Source organism: Neurospora tetraspora (genome assembly GCF_033439725.1).
Source record: "Neurospora tetraspora strain CBS 560.94 chromosome Unknown B0H65scaffold_5, whole genome shotgun sequence".
Lineage (NCBI taxonomy): Eukaryota > Fungi > Ascomycota > Sordariomycetes > Sordariales > Sordariaceae > Neurospora > Neurospora tetraspora.
The window spans coordinates 1,304,846-1,326,045 of NW_026944387.1; the positions used below are offsets into that span (position 1 = coordinate 1,304,846).

The following is a 21,200-nucleotide window of genomic DNA, read 5'->3' on the forward strand; positions in this document are numbered from 1 at the left end:
CCCAAGGAACATGAGCAGCATCAGCCTCGGGATGAGCAGGAGCAGTCTCAGTCCTCGATCTGTACAGTCATGTAAAGCTTGCTTTCGGGGCAATTGCTGACCGCTCGCTTGAACATTGTCTAATGCGTCTAAGAACGTTTCAGTACTATCTTCGCTTCATGTATCATAGAGTCTATACCCCCTTTCAAGTATGTTTTAATACCAACACCTTGCACATCTACTACGCATCCGAAACATTCTGGGCTGCTCTGAGCGCACCAACGACAGAGAAGGCAATCAGCGGAGTAGCAATGTAAGAAATCTGTTAGGCTTCTGTCAGTAATTGCTTTTTTGTCGATTCTTTAGAGACAAGGAACTCACAGTAAGAAGCTTGGCGGTCGCCATCTTGGCCTGTTGAGGAAGGTTATTGACATCAGCGAGCGCCACCAACCTCATAGCAGGCGGGCCAATAGGCATCATCATCATGGTGAACCACAGCACGGGGTCATCAAACAGGAGACCCGTCTTCTTGGCCAGCACCCAAATGATAGGGATACTCAGCGCCGGCATCACCAAGAATCTCCAAGCGAGGATAAACACGATGCTAGGCCACGGCACGCGTCCTCCTTCATCGCCTTCCTTCATCTTCCGCAGACTCAGACTGAGCTTGACGCCCACAATAATAACCTGGAGGGTAACAAACAGCTCGCCAGTGTTCTTGATAGGGGTGGTAAGCCACGCCTTGAAGTACCCACCCTCTTGTGAGTCGTTGAAGAACATGCGGTGCAGAGCAGGCACCAAGCCGATCAAAACACCAGTCGACGCTCCCAGGGCCGGAGGGTTGAAGAAGGGCGCGATCCAGCTGACGGCCTTTTGGAGGGGGCCAGGCAGAGCATTGTAAGTCTTGTTCTGCGCGTTCTCGATGTGTCTGGTTGTGGTCTTTGCGAAGCGTACGGCTTTCTTGGGGAGGAGCGAGGTCGTCTCGGAGGGACCAGAGCTGCCGCTGCTTCCGGATCCATTGTCTCCGTCTTCTTCGCCCGAGTCCCGTCCAGATTCGGGGTCACTATCGGTTTGGCCGCCGTCGTCTTGCTCGAGGAGTGCAGGACCGTAGCCAAAGGTTAGGGTGTTGCTGATGACGGCGCAGACGAGGAAGTAGGAGCGCGCCTTTTCGACTACGTCGGGGTCGTCGGTCAGGTTCTTGAGGACTCCGGCGGCATCAAGGGCTTGGATGAGGAGGAGAGGCAGCGAGGTCGAGTTGTTGAAGGCTAGGGCGGGAGTGGTCCATGCTGGCATCTTGAAGAGGCGGACGGATAGCTTGCCTACGATGATGGACAGGATGACGAAAATGAGGGACCAAACTATTATTCACGAACAGTTAGTGGCTTCGATGTAAGGTACGAGGTTGGTGTATTTTCCTACCAACGATGGGAAGGTAATGCATGGCAGTAGCAGAATCGAGCTGCTTTCCCAGGTTTGCTACCAGTAACAAAGGCAGGAAGATGGTGACACACATAGACGACAGACGTTTGGCAGCACCGTCGTCAATGAGGTCGAACTGAGCAGCAAGGACACCGATCCAGATGGTTATAAGTACGGATATGGCGGCCTGGACGGCCCCCATGAAGGAAACCAGAATATCTGACGACGCCATGCTATATATTGTGTTGGTTGCTTCTCTGGAGTCGAGTGTTCCTAGTGTTATGTCGGGTCAAGTTCTGGTGTTGCTGCTGTCGACGAAGAGGGGCACGCGACAGAGGTGAGGGGGGCCAGAACAGTACCGACTGGGTGGTTAGAGTTCCAGGCAATATGCGGTCGGTGGTGTAAAGGGTGTCATGGAGGGAAAGTCTTTGTTTTGTATGTAGACAGTTAAGACAATGGTTGGAGGTTGAAAGGTTCTGGGCAATCGACGATCTTATCGCATTACGTCACGATTCAGGGACCCGTTCCGGGAACTTGGATGACTGCCGTGCTTGCTGCACCTTTCCATCCAATGATAATGCAAAGGGACTGTTTCTTCCGAAATGTTTTTCAGCCGTCGGGTTTTGTTTGTTTTCTTTCCCTTTTCATCCTCCAAATGTCTTTTATCATTCTGGGTTCTTGGCAACCACCAACTACCATCCACAGGAGAGCACAGCACCGTCACACAACACCATTCAATGCATCACGACATGACAAAGTCTACGATAACTGGAACGCGCAGCAATTGGTGAAAGAGCCATTGTGTCTGACGTGAGTGGCATCTGGCCTATTACAGGAGACTGCTTTGATCACGGAATCGCGAGTGCGAGTACGGCATCATGGCGCCCAGCCCAATTCGGCCAATGTTGCACATCTATGCAAGTTGCATATCATCTGGAGAGGATGGAGCACAATTGGGATTAATTCGTCAATCTTCATCGATTCTAGAAGTCCATGCTAAGCCTTTTCTCCTTGATCTTTTGGGACTGGAATTTGATCTACAGATGCCAATTGACCAATAGGATCCCGCTAAACGTCTTTAACTATCATCAACCGCCATGCTTCGACACAAGCTAAAGTTATTGATCTTACATGAACTCCTCAACTTCTTCCGTCCCAGGTGCTAAGTTTTATCAATCTTCCTTCTCTCGTTGCCATAGCCAACCAAGCCACCCACGTCCTTTCTCATAGATATCTCAGCCAAGAGCCAGTAAAACAACTTGACACTGTTACTCAGGAGCCATGATAACCTCAACGTCACGAAAAGGAGGTGCACGAAGATGAAGGCATGCCTTCTTACTCCCAAGGAACATACTGATGGCGACAGCGCTTGTTATCAACAAGGGCTCATCCGCTATGACGTGCGTTTCAGACATCAGCTCATGTTCTGGACCGTCGACCTGTAGGCGAGTACTGTCACCGTCGTGAGATCCAATCGGGAAATGTACTCGAGACTCCAAGGCGAGGGTCTACCCCTGCCAAGATCCGCCGCATAACGAACATGGTCGACCCAAGAAGAAGTGAGCTTCCCCAGAAAGATCTTCTTGGATAAGATAGGTATCCATGTTCTCCATTGTTCGATGTTGGAATAAGCTTAAATATTTGTTTTGTGTCCCTAACGTCTCGAACGATCGGGTCTGGGGATGCGCTCGCTGTAAGGCTGGGTTACCTAATATGTTGACATTCATCATCATTCTGGTGATCCTTTGTCAATATGTACTTGACCCTATGCACCTCCTTCCCAATTGATATATAAGTGGCTTCTATAAGTAGACTCGTTTACTTCAAAATGAAGCTGCGCCTCCAGGAAGGAACGGGAAGGAACGACCTGAGCGAGAGCCCAAACAGCCAAGAAAGCCAAGCATCATGATCACTGGACTGCCAGGACGGCAGGCGCTCTCTTGGCTGTCGCACAATCTCCCTCATTGCACCTGCTTGGCTTTTTGATGCATCGAGGCTTTGAAGAACAAGACCTGACCTTCCAATGACACCTCCAAAAGACTGACTGTGACGGCGACTACCGAGACAATCCCCTGGTAGAGAGTCTAGACTCCTGACGACTTCTTTCGTTCGCAGAGACCCTAGACTACCGAAGCTCAAAAGATGCTCCCCAAGAAAATAAGCAACTCCAAGGCGGCAGACATCGTGATGCACCCCAGGCTGGGGTCAAACACGGCCAAGAGACCCCGGATACGGAAAGTGACCGTTGAGTGTCTAGACCAACCCAGCTCAGTACCATCTGCAAGCAAGTCAACGCTGCTGCATGTTTGTACCTGCATCAGAGTCTATTGCCCAGCTTCCCCAGACAGACCAACCAATCCAATGAACCTCCTCGTCGAAACAAGGGGGTTTGTTCTCACGATGCCCAGGCCAGATACTCCCCCTTCTTTCGGCTGTAGACTGGTCCGCACGATAGAGGGATTTGGACTGACACTGGTAGCGAGGCACATGGCATCCAGTGCATACTCTCGGCGCGATGATATCTAGGCCTCAAGCACCCACCTCTCGGTGTCATCCTTCTTGTTTGCTTCATTCTAATCGTACCATCTCTCGGTTTCCATTACTTCACTTCTTCTTGTGTATTTCCCTTTGCCTTCACTTTTTTGCTTGTCATACGTCAGTAGGTCCGGAACCACTGATAGATATCCATAATTCGTCCTTCTCCTTTTTTTTCTGCCGTTAGCCCGAGTACTGCTTCCTCCCACTTGGCTCCCTAATCACTTCTCTCTCCAGTCGAAATCATGGCCAGGATATTCAAGTCGTTGGTGGTGGTGGCGGCCGCGTCCGTGACGCCCGTCTGGTCGCTCTGCTCGCACAACACCTTCCTCCACCCGCGAGAGGAGGGCAAGGCAGTTCAAGTCAAGAAGTTCGGATACACTGGCGTTACCGGTCCGCTGTTCTGGTCCTCGCTTGCACCCGAGAACACCGTCTGCTCGACGGGAACGCGGCAGTCGCCCATCGACATGACGGAAGGATCCTTCAACATGATGTCCTCGTCCGATATCCAGGTCGACATCCCCGATTTCACCGAGGGTACCGAGTTCGAGAACCTCGGAACCACTATCGAGGTCATTGCGAAGGGTGGCTCGATGACTCTCGGCGACAAACAGTATACTCTGCAGCAGTTCCATTTCCATTTGCCTAGTGAGCACTTGGATAATGGAACGACCCGAGCCAGTTAGCATTCCCTAACGCTTCCCTGCAGTCAGCAGCTCTCTAACAACCTCGTAACAGTGGAAATGCACATGGTCTGGCAAACCGAGAACCAGGAGATTGCCGTCATCGGCACCTACATCGACGTCGCCACCGAGGCTGGTCCCGCACTTGCCATCCGTCCCATCGCTCCTCCGGCTCCTCCCGCTCCTCCCGCTCCCAGCGGCGCTCCTATTCCTCCCCCCATCAACGGGACCGCCCCAGCTGCACCGGCACCAGCCAGGTTCCGCATCAGGGGAAGCAAACGCCAAAGAAGACAAGAAGCCGTTGTGCCTCCTCCTACCAACGAGACGGCGGCCCCAGTGCAAGACGCCCCCGTCTCGGGTGCGCCCACCGTCCTTCTCGAGACCATCTTCGGCACCGTCGACGCCATCCGCACGCCCGGCACCGTGACCCAGACCCCTCCTTTGGTCTTATCCGAGGTGGTCAACATCTGGAAGTCGGGTCACTTCCAGGGGTACGTGTTTTTTGTCCTCCACTATTTCTCTCCACCGCCCTTTTTCAGCTCGCTCATCACTAACCCAACCCGTCCACAGATACTCCGGGTCCCTCACCACCCCTCCCTGCAGCGAAGGCGTCAGCTGGCTCGTGTCGACGCAGACGCTAAGGATCTCGCCTTTGACGTTTGAGAAGGTTCGCAGTGTTATTGGGTTCAACTCGCGCATCACGCAGAATGCGCCTGGTCAGGATAATATCCTGGCTATGGGGGCTATTCGGCAGTTGAATATGTTTGCTTCTTCTGGGGCTGCGTCGCAGCCGGCGCAGTGAGAGGTGGTTGATACTGGTATGTATGGCAGTACAGTAGATTTTAGTAGACGAGCGAAGTTGGATAGACAATATCAAGGGCTGTGGCGATCATCCGTAGACAATGTTGAAGTTCGACGCATCTATGTAACTTTGTGAGATTCTGGATTCAGTGGTGTATCTTTGAAGATTTCGTTGCTCTGACCACAAGGCATCAGGGGCAGTAACGGCGCAAAAAAAGAAGAGTGACATAGGAAACAGCAAGTGAGAAAGAAAAAAACGCAAAAAGAGAAGGCGTTTGCGACGCCGGGAATTGAGCCCGACGTGGGGGTCGAACCCACAACCTTGAGATTAAGAGTCTCACGCTCTACCGATTGAGCTAGCCGGGCAGCTGAAGCTGCCAGTTGGTTGTTAACAGGCCTTTGAGCAAGTACTTATAAGGGCGCATTGCTCAGTTTTCGCAACATGGTATCTTTCGCGACCTTTTGGTAATCATGCTTTTCCGGCCGTCGCTAATTGATTTTGGGAAAAACTTCGAAGTGAGAATTTGGCATGCAGTCGACTTCGGTCGTTGTTCGAGAACAGCGATGTTGCGGGGTTGATAGCGCCCGGGCTGTATCTAGCGGTTATCGATAAGATAGCGTTTGTTTCCTGTTCTTAATCTCCAGCGTGCAATTGCTCGTCAATATCGTGTCGTCATGAGAAGCTTTATACGAACCATCAACGGAATCTTTTGATCTGATAATGTTTGAATAGAGAAAGGAACAGTAGATCAGTTCCTCCGCATGTTCGTCATTCGATGTTTCCGTCTCCAACGACTGCAGGCACGAACGGTTCGAGCTCGCGTCACAGTCGCAGAAATGGTGATGTCATCAGTTGCCGCGTTCACTTACACCCCGAGAACCCTTGTGGTCAACCATATAATTGCCATCACCACTTCTACAAACACGACGAGCTTTTAACAACTACAAGCAACTACAACTAGAAAACTCTTCGATTCCAGTTATCGAAAGTAAACAAACCCCCAACTTCGAACAACCAACAACACCATCAAACACAATCAACAACCCCAAATCATCCAAAATGGTCCGCGTTACTCCCGCCATCCGCACCGCCCTCCGCCCTGTCACCCGCGCCCGCCCCCAGCGCGTTCAACAGGTCCGCTTCAAGAGCACCGAGTCTACCGATAGCGCTCGCGACAACGGTCCCGTTAAGGAGTTCAACAAGACGGGCAACACCAACAAGCCATGGCTGTACGTTTCTTTCCCCTCCCCTCCACTCCAACAACCTGCTCTCTTGTCCTCAGACAGCCTTCCCACTAAAGTACAGTTCAAGCTAACCAACACGCTGAAACAGCTACGCCGGCGTCGCCGCCCTCACCGTGGGCGGCATCTACGCCACGATGACGGGCAAGCCCGAGAAGGCCGCTGCCGCCTCTCAGAAGCTCGACTTTGTTGCGGAGGGCAAGCGGGCGCCTCATAACCCTGCTGTTGGCAATGCCAAGTAAATGGGTTCGAAAGATGGGATTGGGATGATTTCATGACCTTTGTTCTTTGGGGATTTGGGAGTCTTTGGAGGATGGTGTTACTTTGAGTTTTGCTGCTTGATGGGTGCGAGGGATGCGTGATGATAGATGATACGGTGTTTGGTTTTCCAGCTTGCGGATGGTAGCAGGCAAGTGGAAGACAGACGAGCAGCCATTGAATGGTTCTGAGCCTTGGGAAATAGGGTTCGAACTACAGACATATGCTAATGCAATACAATAATTGTTGAAACTCAGATTCCTTATCATCTCGAAGAGAGATTCGCCCGGAAGTTGGGCGGTTTGTGACACCCTCTTCGGTCCATTTCTGTTGCGATGAATGGTGGTGTGGCAGTCGTGACCGACCATACTTCTGAATCCTGTATTTTATATTCCAGATCCTGCGGGGCACTTCATCTTCCACTCTTCAACCTTCCAATCAACTACAATTTCACCACTTTGGTTTGGTTCGCCTTGTCATCTTTTTAGATCCTCTTCGGTCCATTTGCGATGAATGGTGGAGAGCCTTCTTTCGTCCGATATGAGCTAATCGCCGGCTCTCTACTTCAACAACAAATCACAAAGCCCGCATGGCTCAGTGGTAGAGCGCATCACTAGTAATGATGAGGTCGTCAGTTCGATTCTGGCTGTGGGCAAATTTCTTTACTTTTTGCTCTTTTAGCTCTCTTCCCTTTTTGTGCATTATCACTCGCAGTTTATTTTTATCTTATTTTTCTCAACTCTGTTACCAAATCGATTTATTCCGTGCTGAAACCGGAGTCACTTGCACTCAAATGCTGCGATTCTTTTGTACCGCGATACTCCATCTGGTGTTAACTTGAGTTGATCTACCTCGCTCTCAAAAGCCTCAACTCAACACGAAAAGCTTGGACGTACCAACTCCTCTCAACTTCCGTCAAACAACCACCATGCTTTCAGCCCCATGTCTAACAAAATCTAACCCAATGAAGCCCTACAACTTCCCCTCTTTCACCACAGTTGAGCCAGTGGTTAGCCACGCCGGCAAGTCCGCGAGTCTGCATGCCCGCAGTTATGCACCTTCCTTCATTCTTCTTCACATTTCCAGCCAGCCCTCTTTCTTACGTACATCTCCCGTTTCTCAGCTCGCACACGGGAAAATGGTGTCGCCATCTACGGGAGTGGAATAAGACAAGATCTGTGGCCGTCGCTCTGTCCCTCTTTCGTGAAACCATATACCCCACAGTTTGTGTAATGTTGGGCTTTGGCGGTCTGGTCCCTGGAAGTTTCTCTCGGGACGGGACCGTGTTTTGTGTTACTTGTTGTTACTTGGCCATTGTGGTTCGGAGCGAATTCCGTATGGTAAGCAGGGAGTCAGGGGGCGGTAGGTACCTCTAGGTAGGTTGACAGTAGGTGGTTACGAAGATGACGAAGAAAAGCCAGCCACAGGAGTCAGTGAATACACTCCCTACGGTTATGAAGAGGGAGATGTGCTTTCGTTAGGCGCTTAGAAGCAAGACAACGAGTAAAATATGGATCTCGCCATCCCCATGGGCAAGGTATGTCTGACGATGTTTGACTCCACGCGGGATCATCTTCTACGTTTATCACCGGCTCGGGTACGGCAATTGGGAGATTCCCTGATCGTTTATCTCACCGACGGGAATCAGGTTCGAGCCCGATCTGTAACTGTAAATCTGTAACTGAGGTGTTTCTCATGCTGTGGAAGTTTTGTGAGAGGTTGTACCAACCCCTGTTGTTTACTTCTGTTAGTTCTCGAATTGGTCGGTGTTTGATGCCCACAGCGTAGCCCGCGTAGTCCAATCAACAACAACCACCCCTGTTTGTGAAGTCTGTGAGAACTCGGGATAGGCGTCAAAGGCGTCTTAAGGCCAGCGTAAACTGTCTTCAGCCCTAACTAAGCCCTCTCATCACCCACCTCGCGTTCTATCTTCCAACGAGTGAGAGGTGGTAGAAGTAGAAGGATGGATGTTCATTCCAACCTAACTGCAGATCATCGGAGACAGTAAAGAGACCAGGCCAGGCCATGGTTCGACACCGCTCCCACTCGGTCTGAGGGGAAAATGTCTGGTGATACGTCGCGACCCGAAACATGTTGACTCTAGAAGCAGGCTTTCGAATGTGTAATGGAAACTTCTCAGCTGAGACAACCTGGAAGAAGGGGAGGACGATGATGGGAGGGCTGGAAAGCGAAGAGGAGAAAAAAGAAGAGAAAGGGGGAGAGGGAAGAGGGAGATGTGATGGTGGGAGTTGAGTATAAAGTAGCTCTCCTCCCCCTCCCAAAGGTTGAAAGAGAAGAATCATCAGACTCATCAACAAGTCAACTCAAGCCAGATACCTGAATAACTTCTTTCAAAGCACTCAAGGTTAGCCTCAACGCATCTCCCATCTCCCATCTCCCATCTCCCATCTCCCATCTCCAACTTCTCTCCCTCTGTCCACCTCCTTCCTCCTCCCCATCCCATCTCATCCAGCTAACACCCCCATCTAGCTCCCAACCAACAACCCCCTCAACCACCAACCAAAACCCCCCCAAAAACCACCGCAAAAATGTCCTACACCCTCCACCTCCGCCTCATCAACGACACCTCCGACACCCTCACCCTCGTCGAACAAACCTGCTGGTTCGGCAAAGGCACTCGCTGGTCACAAATCGACTCCACGGGCGTCTACGTCCTCTCCATGGGGGGGTCCGGATCCTCGGGCATGCTTCGCTTCCAGACCAGCAAGGGCGACTTCTTCGCCGTGGCTTGCGGCGTGCACAACTACAAGCGGTGGTGCGACGTTCTCGTCGACACGGCCGATGACGCGCCGTTGACGAAGTTGCATCCCAAGTATTATGATGATAAGGATGCCAAGTACCAGGCTCTGTGGGCGCAGGCGAGCGAGTTTGAGGCAAAGGCGAAGAGTGGGAAGACGGTGAGGATTAAGTTTTATCAGGCGGAGGGGAATGTGTTGAGGGCTACTGTTGAATATGTCTAGTGGGTGAATAAGTGAATGAGTGGGTGGGTGGAGGGGATGAAGTGGTGGAGGTGGGAGGAAGACATGGACACAGGAGGACGATGGAAGACAACGTGAAGAATAGCCAACGGCATTACGCTCTTTTATTGGCTTTGGAAGCTCTGAAGCATCATATCTTAGACGCTCGTTCAAATAACTGTCATCTTTGAAACATAACCCAAACATCCTTGCTTTTCCCAGCCTTTGTTCCCTCTATATCCCTTATAAACAAGTGCCAGCCTTTGTTCCCAGGCATGAACATAATTAAACCCTTGAATGGCATCTGTAAATCATCATGTCTTAATGTCATCGCTCATGCGGCTCGAAATCATGGCCAAATTAAACACCTGTACCCCGGTCCGTGCTATGCAAATCATACAACTCTCTCAACTCGACGTCAACTCTAGAGGATGCCAGCAAGCTTCAACGCATTAGGGTTGGCAGCGAAGAGAGCCTGGTTGGCGCTGTAGAGCTGGTGAACGAGCTTCCTCACAAGCTCACGAGACTCGTCGCTGAGCTGATCCTCAGGAGGGCTGAGGACAGACTCAATGACAGGGATGACCTTGGGAGTGAGGGAGTTGATGGTGGGCTCGCCCTGCTCGTAGAGCTTGTAGATGCACTGGTAGACAGGGGTGTTCTCCTCGTAGTCCTCCTTCAAGGGCAGGAGATCGACCAAGGCGGGAAGGACCTGGGCAAGAGGAACACGGTCGGGGTGGGCAAGGATCATGCGGCACAGGCAGCCAGAGGCGTTGTCCTTGATACGAGCCTCGGGGATCTGGAGCATGGGGGCCAGCTTGTGGAGGATGGTCTCGTACTGGGGAAGGTAGGTGTTGCTGTCGGTGGAGTGGAGGATGAGCTGGCCGGTAGCGTAGGCAGCGTTGCTCTTGGTCTCGTTATCGGTATCAGAGAGACGCTTGAGGAGCAGGTGCATAAGCTTGCCGGTGTAGGGGGTGACGGTGGCACCCATGTTGGCAGCGCACTCAGCGATCACACCGACACCGGTGGAGCGCTCGAGGTTCTCGGCCTCGGAGGAGGCGAACTTCAAGATGGGCTTCTCGAAGATCTTCCAGAGCTCAGAGAAGGCGGGGCCAAGAGCGACGGCGAGGCCAATAACGACATCGAGGGCAGTGTCGATAACAAGCCAGTCGTACTCGGAAGAGCCCTCAACCTCCTGCTCCTCATCCTCGTCACCAAGATCCTGCTGGCAAGGGTGAGAGCGGGTGATGATGGTGCTGAGGATGCTGATGGTCTCCTTCATGAACTCGCCCTGGGCAAGGATGGCAGGACCGCAGGCCTTGAGGGTGGCGGCAACGTTGCGGTTGACCTCGGTAACGACGGCACTTTTCAACAGTTAGCTTCATGCTGCAAAAGTTGATTGATCAAACAAGGTAGGGTATGATGTTCATGTCAGGAGTAGATGTAGCGCGTTCTCAGCATCGACATTTAATGCCTCTGAGTGAGCTGGGTTTAACGCAAAGGTGCTCATCATTCGAACATCGAAAAGAGAAAAAGAAAGAAAATGTACGTACCGATCCATCTCCTCCAACCACACCTTGAGGGTGGCGCTGGTGACAATCTCACCAAGCTTGACAAGAGTGACAGTGGGCTGGGTCTTGAGGGGAAGACCAGGCTCCCAGTTAGAGCCAGTCTCCTCCTCCATAAGCTGCCAGACGCGGGCATACGCGCGCCACAAAGTAGCAATAGCAGCCTTGCGGCAGCCCTCATAGGGGTGCTCAAGGAGAGGAGAGATCATCTCGACGGCCTTCTCAAGGTACTCCTTGATCTCGGCACCGGAGCAAGAGTGAGTGATAACATCACCCATAATCTCGATGGCAACCTCCTTCTCGAAAGCCTCGGGGGAGATGCCAATGTCCTCCCAGTCCTCACCCTCCTCATCGTCCATGATGTCCTCATCATCATTGGCCTTGACCTTGAGGCGCTTGCCACCGGTGATGATCTCCTCATCAGTGCCGGCAATGGCACGCTCAGCCTCAGAGAGCTCGAGGTTGATCTCCTCCTCCTCGAGCTCAAGGCTGTGGAACAAGCCCTTGAAGACACCAGGAAGGAAGGGAGAGAAGTCCTTCTCATAGACCTTGGACAGGCAGCTCCAGAGAATGAAAGAGGACTCGCGGAGCCTGGTGCTATCAAGATGGAGGGCCTCCTCGCTGGACTTCATGAGGGGAAGGACGTAGGGTTGGAAGGTCTGAGCACCGACGGCAGTGGCGATGCGACCGACGGAGTCGCAAACACCGCTGCGAAGGGCAAGGTCATCCTCAGACTCCTTGATAGTGAGGTAGGCACCGAGAGCGTGCATGATGTTGTCGAAGTAGGGCTTGAACTCCTCGCCGAGAGCCTCGGCAATGGCACCGATAGCGCCGGAAGCAGCAACCTTGACCTTGTAGTCGTCGTGGCCGATCAGAGCGCCGATGTTAGCGACAAGCTCGCCAGCATATTGCTTCATGAACTCGGCATCGAGACCATCAGACATGGAGTCGAGAGCACCGCAAACGGAGCGGATGATCTCAACGTTCTTCTTGGCCTGAGTGGCATCGGTGGTGGCGGCCATGGAAGCCTGGAGGTTCTTGACAAGCGCAGTCATGATGGGCTCGTTGTAGGGAGAGAGCTCAGAGGCAATGTCATCCGCAAGGCGGGACAAACCAACAAGAGCGGCATGCCTGACACCGACGTCCTGGTCGTTGAGCAGGGTGATGACGTGGGGCATGATGGACTTGATCTGGTTGGCGATGAAGTCGGGAGCACCCTCGACGACGGTGCCGAGAGCAAGAATACCGGCCTTCCTGTAGCCAGCCTCGGGGTTGGTGGCGAACTTGGGGAAGGCGTTGAGGAGGGGGACGATGACCTGGCGAGGAGGAAGGTCGCTGGCAAGCTGATCGAGCAGCATGAGAGCGGAGCGGGCGGGGCTCATATCGTCGTCATCCTCATCGTCGTCGATCTCAGTGAGAATGACCATGCTCTTGATGGTGAGCTCCTCACCAACATCGCGCATGCCCTGGATCTTCATGCGCCTGTAACGGACAGTCTGGGCGAGGAAAGCAAGGGCCTGAGCGCGGACCTCATCCTCAGCCTGGGGGTTGCCGCCGAGGTCAATCATCAGCTTGACAAGATCCTTGAGGTACTTGCCGAGCAGCGAAGACTCGCAAGCCAAGAACTGCTGGAAAACGTCGAAAGCCTGGGCAATCTTCTCATCATCGCCAGACTCGACGACGTGCTTGAGAACGTCGACCATGGAGGGGACGAGGGTCTGAAGGGCATTGACGGCCTCGGGATCCTCTTCGGGGTCGAACATGAGGAGGCAGGCACCAATGGACATCATGGTGTTGATGCGGACATCGGCGCTCTGGGGGTCGCGGAGAGTGTGGTGGAAGATCTCGAGAAGCTTGCGGAGGTCCTCGAAGGCGGTGGGGTTGGCCTCGATCAAGCTGAAGATGATGTAGGTACCGACTTCACGCTGGTTAACATCGGCGTTGGTAGCCAAGTTCATGGCAATGTCGCGGAGATCGTCCCACTCGCCCTCCTCGAAGTCAAAGCAGGCAATGACAGCGATAAGACGGGAAGCGGTATGGCGGCACTTGGGGTTCTGCTCCTTGAGAGTGGCCTCGAGGAGGACCTGGCGGACCTGCACCTTCTGGGCCTTGGGGATCTTGGCCCAGTGCTTGGTGACGAGTCTGGCAGCCTGGACGGCGGCCAGTTGCCTGACGCCGAGGTCATCGTGTGTCGCGAAAACTTCAATGAGGAGGAGAAGGCACTCGGGGTGAACATAGTAGTTCTTTTGGAGCTCGGCCGTGATGGCCTTGACTCTCTGGGTATCAGCTGGAGAGGAGGAGTCAGTTTGGCGCGTTCATTGTTGTCGCTGACGAGGGGAAGCGTGGGAAATGCTTACGAATCTGCGACTCCTTGAGGAGCGCGGCAAGCGTTTGCTTGTCCATGGCGCTTCAAGGAAATGTGAACAGAAGGGGTATCAAAAAGAAAAAAGAGAAAAGATGAACAGAACAGAGAGAAGAAAAAGAAAGGGAAAAGAAGAACAAGATCCCGTCGGGCACACCGCGGGGGGATAGCAAGGGTTTTGAAGGAGGGGGGCACAGTACTGCAGTGAAGAGACTGGAGGCGAAGATGGGATGGAAAAGACGAGACCCCGGGGAGAAGCTGAAGGTGTCGTGAAGAAAGAAAAAAATTTGGATTTTGATCTAATTCCACTGTGGAATCGCGCTGATAAGAGATTAGAAATTTTGCTGCGGGGCAAGGGTTGCAGCTGAGGAAATTCGCCGCGGCACGAACGGTAGCAGCCTGGGCGCTACAACGAGCGGGAACCACCACTGCACTGGCTGCTATCATGTGCCTATGAATTGAGGGGTAAACTCTACGTTGAGAGCAGAAAAATATGAGGTCGTGAGGTCAAACGTATATAAACACCAAGAATTACTGGAACAGTTATGTATCTGTTTCTCATGAGCTTTCAACAGTTTTTTTCTTTCCTACCTGTATGCTCTGCTTGATGGTGGCTGTCGCGGATGTTCGATGCTACCTTCATCATCTCGTCCTCTTGGGAATTCTGCCCGTTTTCACCGCTCTTTTCTCATTGCTTGCTGTTTGCCTGCCGGCAGTCATCTTATTAACACCTCGACATCGCGACGAGGAGTTGGGCAGCTCGTGGTGGTTGAACCCTGCGGTTATGACTGATGATCTCTGGCACCGGATCTTCGGATTAAAGAACGAAGGAGGCTACATCATCGCGTTGCCCGTCCAATGTTTGCTTCAAGAACCACATGAACAGCATTTCAGAGCTGTTTGCGGTCTTGCGCGCTGATACGGGATGACAAGCTACGGTGGAAACCACCGTTGAGCTCGTTGAGTTGAGATCGACGTTTGTGTTTATCTCAGTTGATTCTGATCTCCCATGACATTTATATCCCAAGTCTATACACATTATTTCTCGCGTCTCTCTGTTCGTTACCGATCAAACAAGACAATTATCAGACAAAAGAAAATGTTAACCGCCAAACGCCCTTCTAACATCCCGCTGAACAGACATCAATCGTCCGTCTTTCCACTCATGACAAAAGAAAACCTAACCACCGTCTATAGGCAACATACCCAAATTGTACCAAACACAAACCTCAACCAAGCCCCCTCGACTGCCACGCTCATCCCCTCATCCTCTCATCTGCGCAACGGGGTGTATGAGCTCACGTCATCCGACGGCGTCTGGCGGTGGTGCTTACCCTGGCCCAACATCAAACTATTCCTCCCCCCTGACGACGACTGGCGAGAGTCATGCGCCTTCAGGTTGGCGCTAGGAATCGGACTCGGACTCGGACTTTGCTGCCCGCCGCCATACGATGTCATGGTGTACTCTCCTTCGACCGTCGTTCCCTCTAGATCCACGGACCTCATCCCCACCTGCTTATACCCAACCAGAATTCTGCTGGGATGATACCACAAAAACGCAGTACTAACAATGACCATGAGCATGCCGTCCAGCACCAGCAGGTACACCTCACGCCTCATCAACACGGAATCCCAGCCCAAGGCGTACTCGACCATGCGGAACAGCGAGCGGATCAAGATGAGCGAGCTGGTCACGTACAGGGCCCAGAGGAACTGGCGCCAGGGGACGGTGACGGAGTGGGATTTGGGCGTGGGGTTGGCGGCGATGCGCACGTGGAAGAGAATGGTGGTGATGATGAAGAGCCCGAAGAAGAAGACTTGGATGCCCAGCCCGCCCAGGACGACGTTGTTGCCGAGGTCTTGGTCTTTGGCGGAGGAAGCTTTGGCGAGGATGCCGCCGCCTGTTTTTCGTGTTTGTTAGCATGCTGACTAGCAATATGATGTAGGGAGTGTAACTTACCAGCACCCTGCGCCAGGAACGACAAGACGTCACCCAAGACGAAAAGCTTGGTTAACCAGTTCACCCTGATGACCGAGTACGCCTCCGCCTCCAGCATGCGAATGAGCCGTCCGAGAATCATGTAGATCGACGCGGCGTAGAGGGCAGGTCCCAAGAGGATTAGCAGACTCTGGACGAGGTACGGCGCCAAGGTCCAGTTGGGCGTCTGGCCAGCGGCGATGATACGGCCGATATATCCTATCGCTTCGACTGTTGTTCGGCATCGATGATTAGCGAACTGCAAGTGTCGGGTTGGGTAAAGCGTTCAACGGCGGATGAAAACGTACAAAGACATCCCAACACAAACGGGATAAAGTACCACGTCCTGTTCCTAACGAGCAGAAACGTGTGGCCGACGGCGGTGATGCCGAACAAGGCGACGAAGACGGCGTTGGCTGCTAGGGACGGGTCATATTTGAAGAACTCAAAGTCTGACATGGTTGCGAGCCTTCGAGGATGCGGCGGTTGAGATTAAAGATCTTCTAGGTAGGCCAAAAGAAGAGGTTGAGGAGGAAAAAGACGGAAGAAAAGAGGGACAAGAAAGAAATGTCGGGCTACTGATGTTGATGATGATGATGATGAGTACAACATCCCCAGAAACCGGCGCCGCTTCAGGATATATGTAAGTCCCGTCTCCAGCTCGGAATTGAAGGGTACCACAGCCCCTTAAACCCTTACGAGGAAAAACCGAAGCAAGTACTTCCAGAAGCATAGAGGTCGGTAGGAAACATGGATACCTAAACGCGTAATCTAGGTATCCTCAGACAAAAGTTCACAGCCTCAACCTCAACCGCAACCTCGACCAAACCAAACCAAACCACATTGCGGAGTATCTCCGCTGCTGCGCACAGCGAATCTGCTATTTGATACCCGCTACCTTACCGCCCTGCCCTACCTCACCTGCCTGCCTGGACTGAGGTGGGCTGGATTGGACTTGTCTACCTTACCTACCGTCTACCGTACCAACGGCTATGCTGCTGCTGCAGCAGAGTGATAAGACAAGCTTAACAAGTGGAAGTGGAAAGAAGCGGGCCGTTTGGACCGTTGGTAGGCCGTATTCGAAGATCTACACGCAAGTCTACACGCAAGTCTATACGCGCATAGCTCTACTCAAGTTCCTCACAACCTCGCCTACTTCCTCCGTATCCCGTTAGTGTCCTCTGTCCTCACTGGAGACTGGAAAGCCTGACAAGATGGTCAAGCTAAGCTTCTCGGGCCTCCTTGCCGGGCTATACGCGTATTGTATTCCGAATTCCAGGGTCTCAGATTTTTGCGATGAATCCGATCTGGCGCTTCTCGGTTTGAGTTGAGGCTGAGTTCGTCCCAGTCCGAGTCCCATCCCGAACAAGTTGAAGAACAGTCACCCCAATACGGTTTAGCGTAGTCGGTTTGGTTCGGTTTCGGTCCCCAGTTTTGTGAGATATACGCGTATACGATAAGCGACTATACGGGGCGATAAGGGATTTGGGTCGAGGGACCAGTGTTGATGGAAAGAAGCAACAACTTCCCGTCATCAACGATAAGCGCTAATAAGGATTTGGGTAAGGGTCTGTATGGGCTGTAGTATTTCACTTGTTGATGTCTGATGTCTGATGAAAGAAGCAACAACCTGCCTGCAACTTCATCAACGACCAACCAACAATGCATCTTCACCTCTGCTTTCAGTAGCAAAAATATCATGATGCTTACCTTACCTTGACTCCGCCTCGGTTGGGTTGAGATTAGAGCGAAGCTCCATGACGGCCACTTACACTAAAGAGTTGATGTCGCTGACACGATTGAACCCGACGATGAAGGACTGACGGGAGGACCTTGATGGATGCATCGCAGATGCCATTTGGTTGTGATGGGTCTGATATTGCCGGATGACTGATTTTACTCGAGATCTAGGTGTTCCAAAGCTAGCTGACATCCCAAGTCCAAACGGCAACTTCCACCCGCAACCTCTACAATCTAATGCTGGTTTGTTTGTTAGTTTGATACTCCTGCTATTTTGGACGAGATCTATCCCGAACTATCCTGAAACTTGCAAGGACGTATAGAAATGATTAAGTACGAATCGAAAATGCATCAAGAAGATTTAACATGACATATTCAGTACCAGAATTGGGATACTCGAAGACCGATCAGACTTTAATTATAAATCGACACGCATGAATCGGATCTGAAAACACCTGAGAATGTTTACATGAGGTCTCGAGCTAACAAACAAACCAGCGTTGGACTGTATGCTAACAGCTATCATTATTCATTATCATTCTTCTAGTAAAAATGGCAACTAAGTTGTTTTGTTCCCATGAATATCCAAGATATCCGCGTAAACTCTCAGAGCAATAGAACTAGCTATCATACTCCTTCCTTCCTTTCTTTCTTTCTTCAGATTAATCCCATACTCTCTCTGATCACGACTCCAGCTAAGTCTGGGTAGGCTCTTCACATCCAAGGAAGCTCATTCGGTCAAACCAAGATCAACCCATCCAACTCCCCCTCTGGCTCGACGTCTCCTCAGAACCGTTACCACTCCCCCCATTTCCATCATTCCCAGTTAGTCCCTGCGTCTGAGCCTCCTCCTCCCCCGAACCACCTTCCACCAACACCCCCTTCAACCCCCTAGAACTACCCCCCCTACTCAACAACCTCTCCTTAAAGCTCTGCGGCGAGTACGACTCCCTCACATCCCTCACCTCCCTCGCTGACATGGCTCCTCGAAAAGCCGAATCCAAACTCCCGCCCGTCTTCGGCCTCAAGAACACGTTGTTTAAATCCTCATCATCATCGTCACTGTCATCATCCTCATACATCCGGACATCACCCGTCCAAGCCCTTCGCCCCTCCAATCCTCCGTTTAGATCGATGCCCGTCGTCCTGACTTGCAGAGCAGGCTGGTGGCGCAACCGATGCTTGGGGACAGACAGTTCTTCCATACGCTCCCGGTAGGGGATTGGTGCTGTTTTGGGGCGGGCGGGAGGATGCCCGTGGTAATGGTTGTTATGGTGGATGCCGAAGGCCAGGAGTTCGTTGCATCGGCAGGTGGAGGAGGAGGCGCAGGTGCAGTGGGTGATAGTTGAGGGTTCGATGCCGTTGTCCGAGGACACGACACCGAGGAAAGGCGCTGAACCGGAAGCGGAAGCGGGTGTGGTGGGTGATTTGAGAGCTCCGTCGTCAGACTCGTTGGTCGTTACGGTGGCGGAGACGGAGAGGGTGGGTGTTGGGTGGGGGGAGAGACGTCTGGGGCTGGTTGGGGGGTTGCCGGTAAGATTTGGTCGGCTGCGGGTGTTGTCTGACATTCGCCGTGATGTCGGTTTGTTAGTATTGTTGTTGCTGATGTTACTGGGCGTGTTGCTTCCCCGCCTTGATTGCCACGGCGGGATTAAGGAGGGGGAGAACAGGCCATCTGATGTTGATGAATGCCTTTCTTGGGCGCGAGAACCCTGAAGGATGGCGCTTTGCCGGTTTCTGCGCGTTGAGCGGCGCGCTAGGTTTACGTTACCGGCGCCGCTTGAGGACCGACGCCTCTTGTCCTCTGGCGAGGTGTTTTCTCCACCGGTGGTGTCGTTGTTGGTGCTGCCGTGAATGCGGTGGAGACATTTCCTAATGGTATTGGCTTTGTGCGCCTCAAAGACCAGTTCCAGTTGGCCGGTCAAGAAGTTACGGTAGGCGTCGTCCATGGCCTCCGGAATTAAGAGTCGAAGTGTCTCTTGCAAGTGCGTTTTCAGCGCTTCTTGGCCCTCGTCGAATTGCTGCTCGACTTCGGCTAGTTCGATTACGGGATGGAAGTCTGCATGGTGAGTTAGTTGTCATAGCTTCCTTCATCAGGTCAGCTCGAGGCTCTCGGCTTTGCTGCTTACCGGAACTAGGGATCTGATCATCCATGGGAAAGATCAGACGCCATAAGTCATCCCAGGTTCGGATGCCATTGCCAGAGGCCAAAGTCTTATCCACATCCTCAGATATCCCATCCTCGGGATTGCGGGGTGTCCCCGCCGGCACTGTGTCGCACATTTCATCCTTGGGGAGCATCAAATGGTCGTCCAAGAATCTTTGTGTGGGGAAACCGACCTTACATCGCTGGCACTGATGAGGCATTGCGCGCCTTCGATGATAAGACATCACATGGTGTCGTAAGTCGGCCAGAGATTCGAAAGAAGTCATGGCGCAAACTTCGTGGTCGCGGATGTTGAAGCGAACCGGGTTGCGCACCCGGAATGGGCAGGAGTATTCCTCCACCCCCTGCTCACCCATCGCATATGTCGCTTCCAGATCGCGATCCTGTCGGCCGCTTCGGATGGAACTGCTACTCATCACCCTCCGATGCCGGGACGGAAGATCGTTCCTGGCTCCAACATCGTAAGACGTCCTTCGCGGTCCCACCGATTGTACCGAGTTCGACATTCTCCTTATGGATGGTGTGGCTCTTAGTTGTGGAGCGCATGCTATGCTTGGTGGTGCAGATACCGCCTGCGCACTTGGATTTGGCGGTCCAAGTGAGACGGTGATTTCCTCCAGACATCTGGCCACCGCGCCCCAGATCTTGAGCGTTGTGGATGGTTGTTCCGCCGCGGCGTTCTCCTCAGTTTCCTTCAGTATGGCGGCGGAGATTTCAGAGGCCAGTTCTCCCTCGCTGGGAGCGTCCTCGGATATGGTCGAAGTCCGTAGGCCGCCGGAGGGGTGGTAAGTAAACCGTTGCCGGGGATGGTCCGGGAGACCGAGTCCGGGAAGGAGTCGATTGGACGATGAGTTCCGCGCCGGAGGATTTCGCTGAGTTGGGCTCACCAGACTGCTTCTGGCACTGGTTGCCTCACTATACGCAGGCGATGGCCTTCCCAGCAGCGATAACCTCTTTTGTTGGCGTGAAAGTTGGACATCCAGACTTGGTGGCCTTGTGGGACGGTACATGTTGGTAGAAGGTGTCGAATTGGGCATCATGCCGCTGCCACTCGCTCGCTGCACATACTGCCGGCTGTTGTAGAAATTTGTTCGGTCCGTCACAATACCGCCCTTCTGTGTTGCCAAAGCCTTTGGGGTATTATCCCTATGTTGGCGGCGGGTATCGAGTAGTTCCGGGGTCGAGAGGGCCATGAGCTCCGTGTCATAATCGGAGTAGGCCAGCGACAAAGATGCAGGTGAGGAATCAGTCGAATAAGCTGGAGAGCAAGGAGAAGCGAGAGAAAAGAGCGAAGTTCGAAGTGGTGTGGCAGGAACAAAAGGAACATAGAGAGGAGCTGGAGCAGAGGTGGAAACAGGAGTATCAGAATTCTTGTTCGATCGAGCTTCTATCGGGCGGTTGTGGTCATTCGTATTGAGATTGGCCAATCCGGCGCGTAGTTGTGGCGCTGTGTGTAACTGATGTACTGGATGCTCCTCTACGGCGCTTGATTG

General features: G+C 52.7%; 8 protein-coding genes and 2 non-coding genes across 10 annotated transcripts; 4 read left to right on the forward strand and 6 right to left on the reverse strand.

Annotated features, from left to right (window-relative positions):
- Positions 1–23: 23 nt before the first annotated feature.
- On the reverse strand, positions 24–1,767 carry B0H65DRAFT_223385 (auxin efflux carrier). The gene is made up of 3 exons (XM_062822084.1): positions 1,399–1,767; positions 361–1,337; positions 24–301 (listed from the first exon to the last, which is right to left on the reverse strand). Exons 1-3 carry the CDS (start codon positions 1,628–1,630, stop codon positions 221–223), a joined length of 1,290 nt encoding a protein of 429 aa, XP_062680357.1. The 5' UTR covers positions 1,631–1,767; the 3' UTR covers positions 24–220.
- Positions 1,768–4,178: 2,411 nt separating this feature from the next.
- On the forward strand, positions 4,179–5,418 carry B0H65DRAFT_549763 (alpha carbonic anhydrase; the record flags this gene model as incomplete). The annotated part of the gene is made up of 3 exons (XM_062829684.1): positions 4,179–4,614; positions 4,672–5,107; positions 5,187–5,418. The coding sequence occupies 3 exons, from the start codon at positions 4,179–4,181 to the stop codon at positions 5,416–5,418; spliced, it is 1,104 nt and encodes a 367-aa protein (XP_062680358.1).
- Positions 5,419–5,710: 292 nt separating this feature from the next.
- On the reverse strand, positions 5,711–5,783 carry B0H65DRAFT_t334. The gene has a single exon. It is a non-coding gene; the product is annotated as a tRNA-Lys (tRNA).
- Positions 5,784–6,067: 284 nt separating this feature from the next.
- B0H65DRAFT_468645 (uncharacterized protein) lies at positions 6,068–7,173 on the forward strand. The gene is made up of 2 exons (XM_062826968.1): positions 6,068–6,647; positions 6,751–7,173. Exons 1-2 carry the CDS (start codon positions 6,478–6,480, stop codon positions 6,899–6,901), a joined length of 321 nt encoding a protein of 106 aa, XP_062680359.1. The 5' UTR covers positions 6,068–6,477; the 3' UTR covers positions 6,902–7,173.
- Positions 7,174–7,500: 327 nt separating this feature from the next.
- On the forward strand, positions 7,501–7,572 carry B0H65DRAFT_t282. The gene has a single exon. It is a non-coding gene; the product is annotated as a tRNA-Thr (tRNA).
- A 28-nt stretch (positions 7,573–7,600) lies between these two features.
- Positions 7,601–9,337, reverse strand: B0H65DRAFT_468646 (uncharacterized protein). Its single transcript, XM_062826969.1, has one exon. It carries the CDS (start codon positions 9,227–9,229, stop codon positions 8,843–8,845), a length of 387 nt encoding a protein of 128 aa, XP_062680360.1. The 5' UTR covers positions 9,230–9,337; the 3' UTR covers positions 7,601–8,842.
- Positions 9,338–9,466: 129 nt separating this feature from the next.
- B0H65DRAFT_549765 (fungal fruit body lectin) lies at positions 9,467–9,898 on the forward strand (the record flags this gene model as incomplete). The annotated part of the gene is made up of 1 exon (XM_062829685.1): positions 9,467–9,898. One exon carries the CDS (start codon positions 9,467–9,469, stop codon positions 9,896–9,898), a length of 432 nt encoding a protein of 143 aa, XP_062680361.1.
- A 312-nt stretch (positions 9,899–10,210) lies between these two features.
- On the reverse strand, positions 10,211–14,347 carry B0H65DRAFT_223543 (armadillo-type protein). Its single transcript, XM_062822085.1, has 3 exons — positions 13,818–14,347; positions 11,446–13,747; positions 10,211–11,256 (listed from the first exon to the last, which is right to left on the reverse strand). Exons 1-3 carry the CDS (start codon positions 13,861–13,863, stop codon positions 10,320–10,322), a joined length of 3,285 nt encoding a protein of 1,094 aa, XP_062680362.1. The 5' UTR covers positions 13,864–14,347; the 3' UTR covers positions 10,211–10,319.
- A 747-nt stretch (positions 14,348–15,094) lies between these two features.
- Positions 15,095–16,259, reverse strand: B0H65DRAFT_549767 (RTA1 like protein-domain-containing protein; the record flags this gene model as incomplete). Its single annotated transcript, XM_062829686.1, has 3 exons — positions 15,095–15,723; positions 15,783–16,031; positions 16,109–16,259. 3 exons carry the CDS (start codon positions 16,257–16,259, stop codon positions 15,095–15,097), a joined length of 1,029 nt encoding a protein of 342 aa, XP_062680363.1.
- A 2,030-nt stretch (positions 16,260–18,289) lies between these two features.
- Positions 18,290–20,900, reverse strand: B0H65DRAFT_428096 (uncharacterized protein; the record flags this gene model as incomplete). The annotated part of the gene is made up of 2 exons (XM_062824733.1): positions 18,290–19,599; positions 19,670–20,900. 2 exons carry the CDS (start codon positions 20,898–20,900, stop codon positions 18,290–18,292), a joined length of 2,541 nt encoding a protein of 846 aa, XP_062680364.1.
- Between the last annotated feature and the right edge of the window lie 300 nt (positions 20,901–21,200).

Bases quoted from the DNA above. Each gene is read 5' to 3' on its own strand.
- B0H65DRAFT_223385 (XM_062822084.1), bottom strand. From the start codon at position 1,630: ATGGCGTCGTCAGATATTCTGGTTTCCTTCATGGGGGCCGTCCAGGCC. The intron at 1,338-1,398 runs GTAGGAAAATAC...CGTGAATAATAG, and splicing joins GCATTACCTTCCCATCGTTG to TTTGGTCCCTCATTTTCGTC. The intron at 302-360 runs GTGAGTTCCTTG...GAAGCCTAACAG, and splicing joins CGACCGCCAAGCTTCTTACT to ATTTCTTACATTGCTACTCC.
- B0H65DRAFT_468645 (XM_062826968.1), top strand. From the start codon at position 6,478: ATGGTCCGCGTTACTCCCGCCATCCGCACCGCCCTCCGCCCTGTCACC. The intron at 6,648-6,750 runs GTACGTTTCTTT...ACGCTGAAACAG, and splicing joins AACACCAACAAGCCATGGCT to CTACGCCGGCGTCGCCGCCC.
- B0H65DRAFT_468646 (XM_062826969.1), bottom strand. From the start codon at position 9,229: ATGAGTCTGATGATTCTTCTCTTTCAACCTTTGGGAGGGGGAGGAGAG.
- B0H65DRAFT_223543 (XM_062822085.1), bottom strand. From the start codon at position 13,863: ATGGACAAGCAAACGCTTGCCGCGCTCCTCAAGGAGTCGCAGATTC. The intron at 13,748-13,817 runs GTAAGCATTTCC...CCTCCTCTCCAG, and splicing joins CCTCAAGGAGTCGCAGATTC to CTGATACCCAGAGAGTCAAG. The intron at 11,257-11,445 runs GTACGTACATTT...ACTGTTGAAAAG, and splicing joins TGGTTGGAGGAGATGGATCG to TGCCGTCGTTACCGAGGTCA.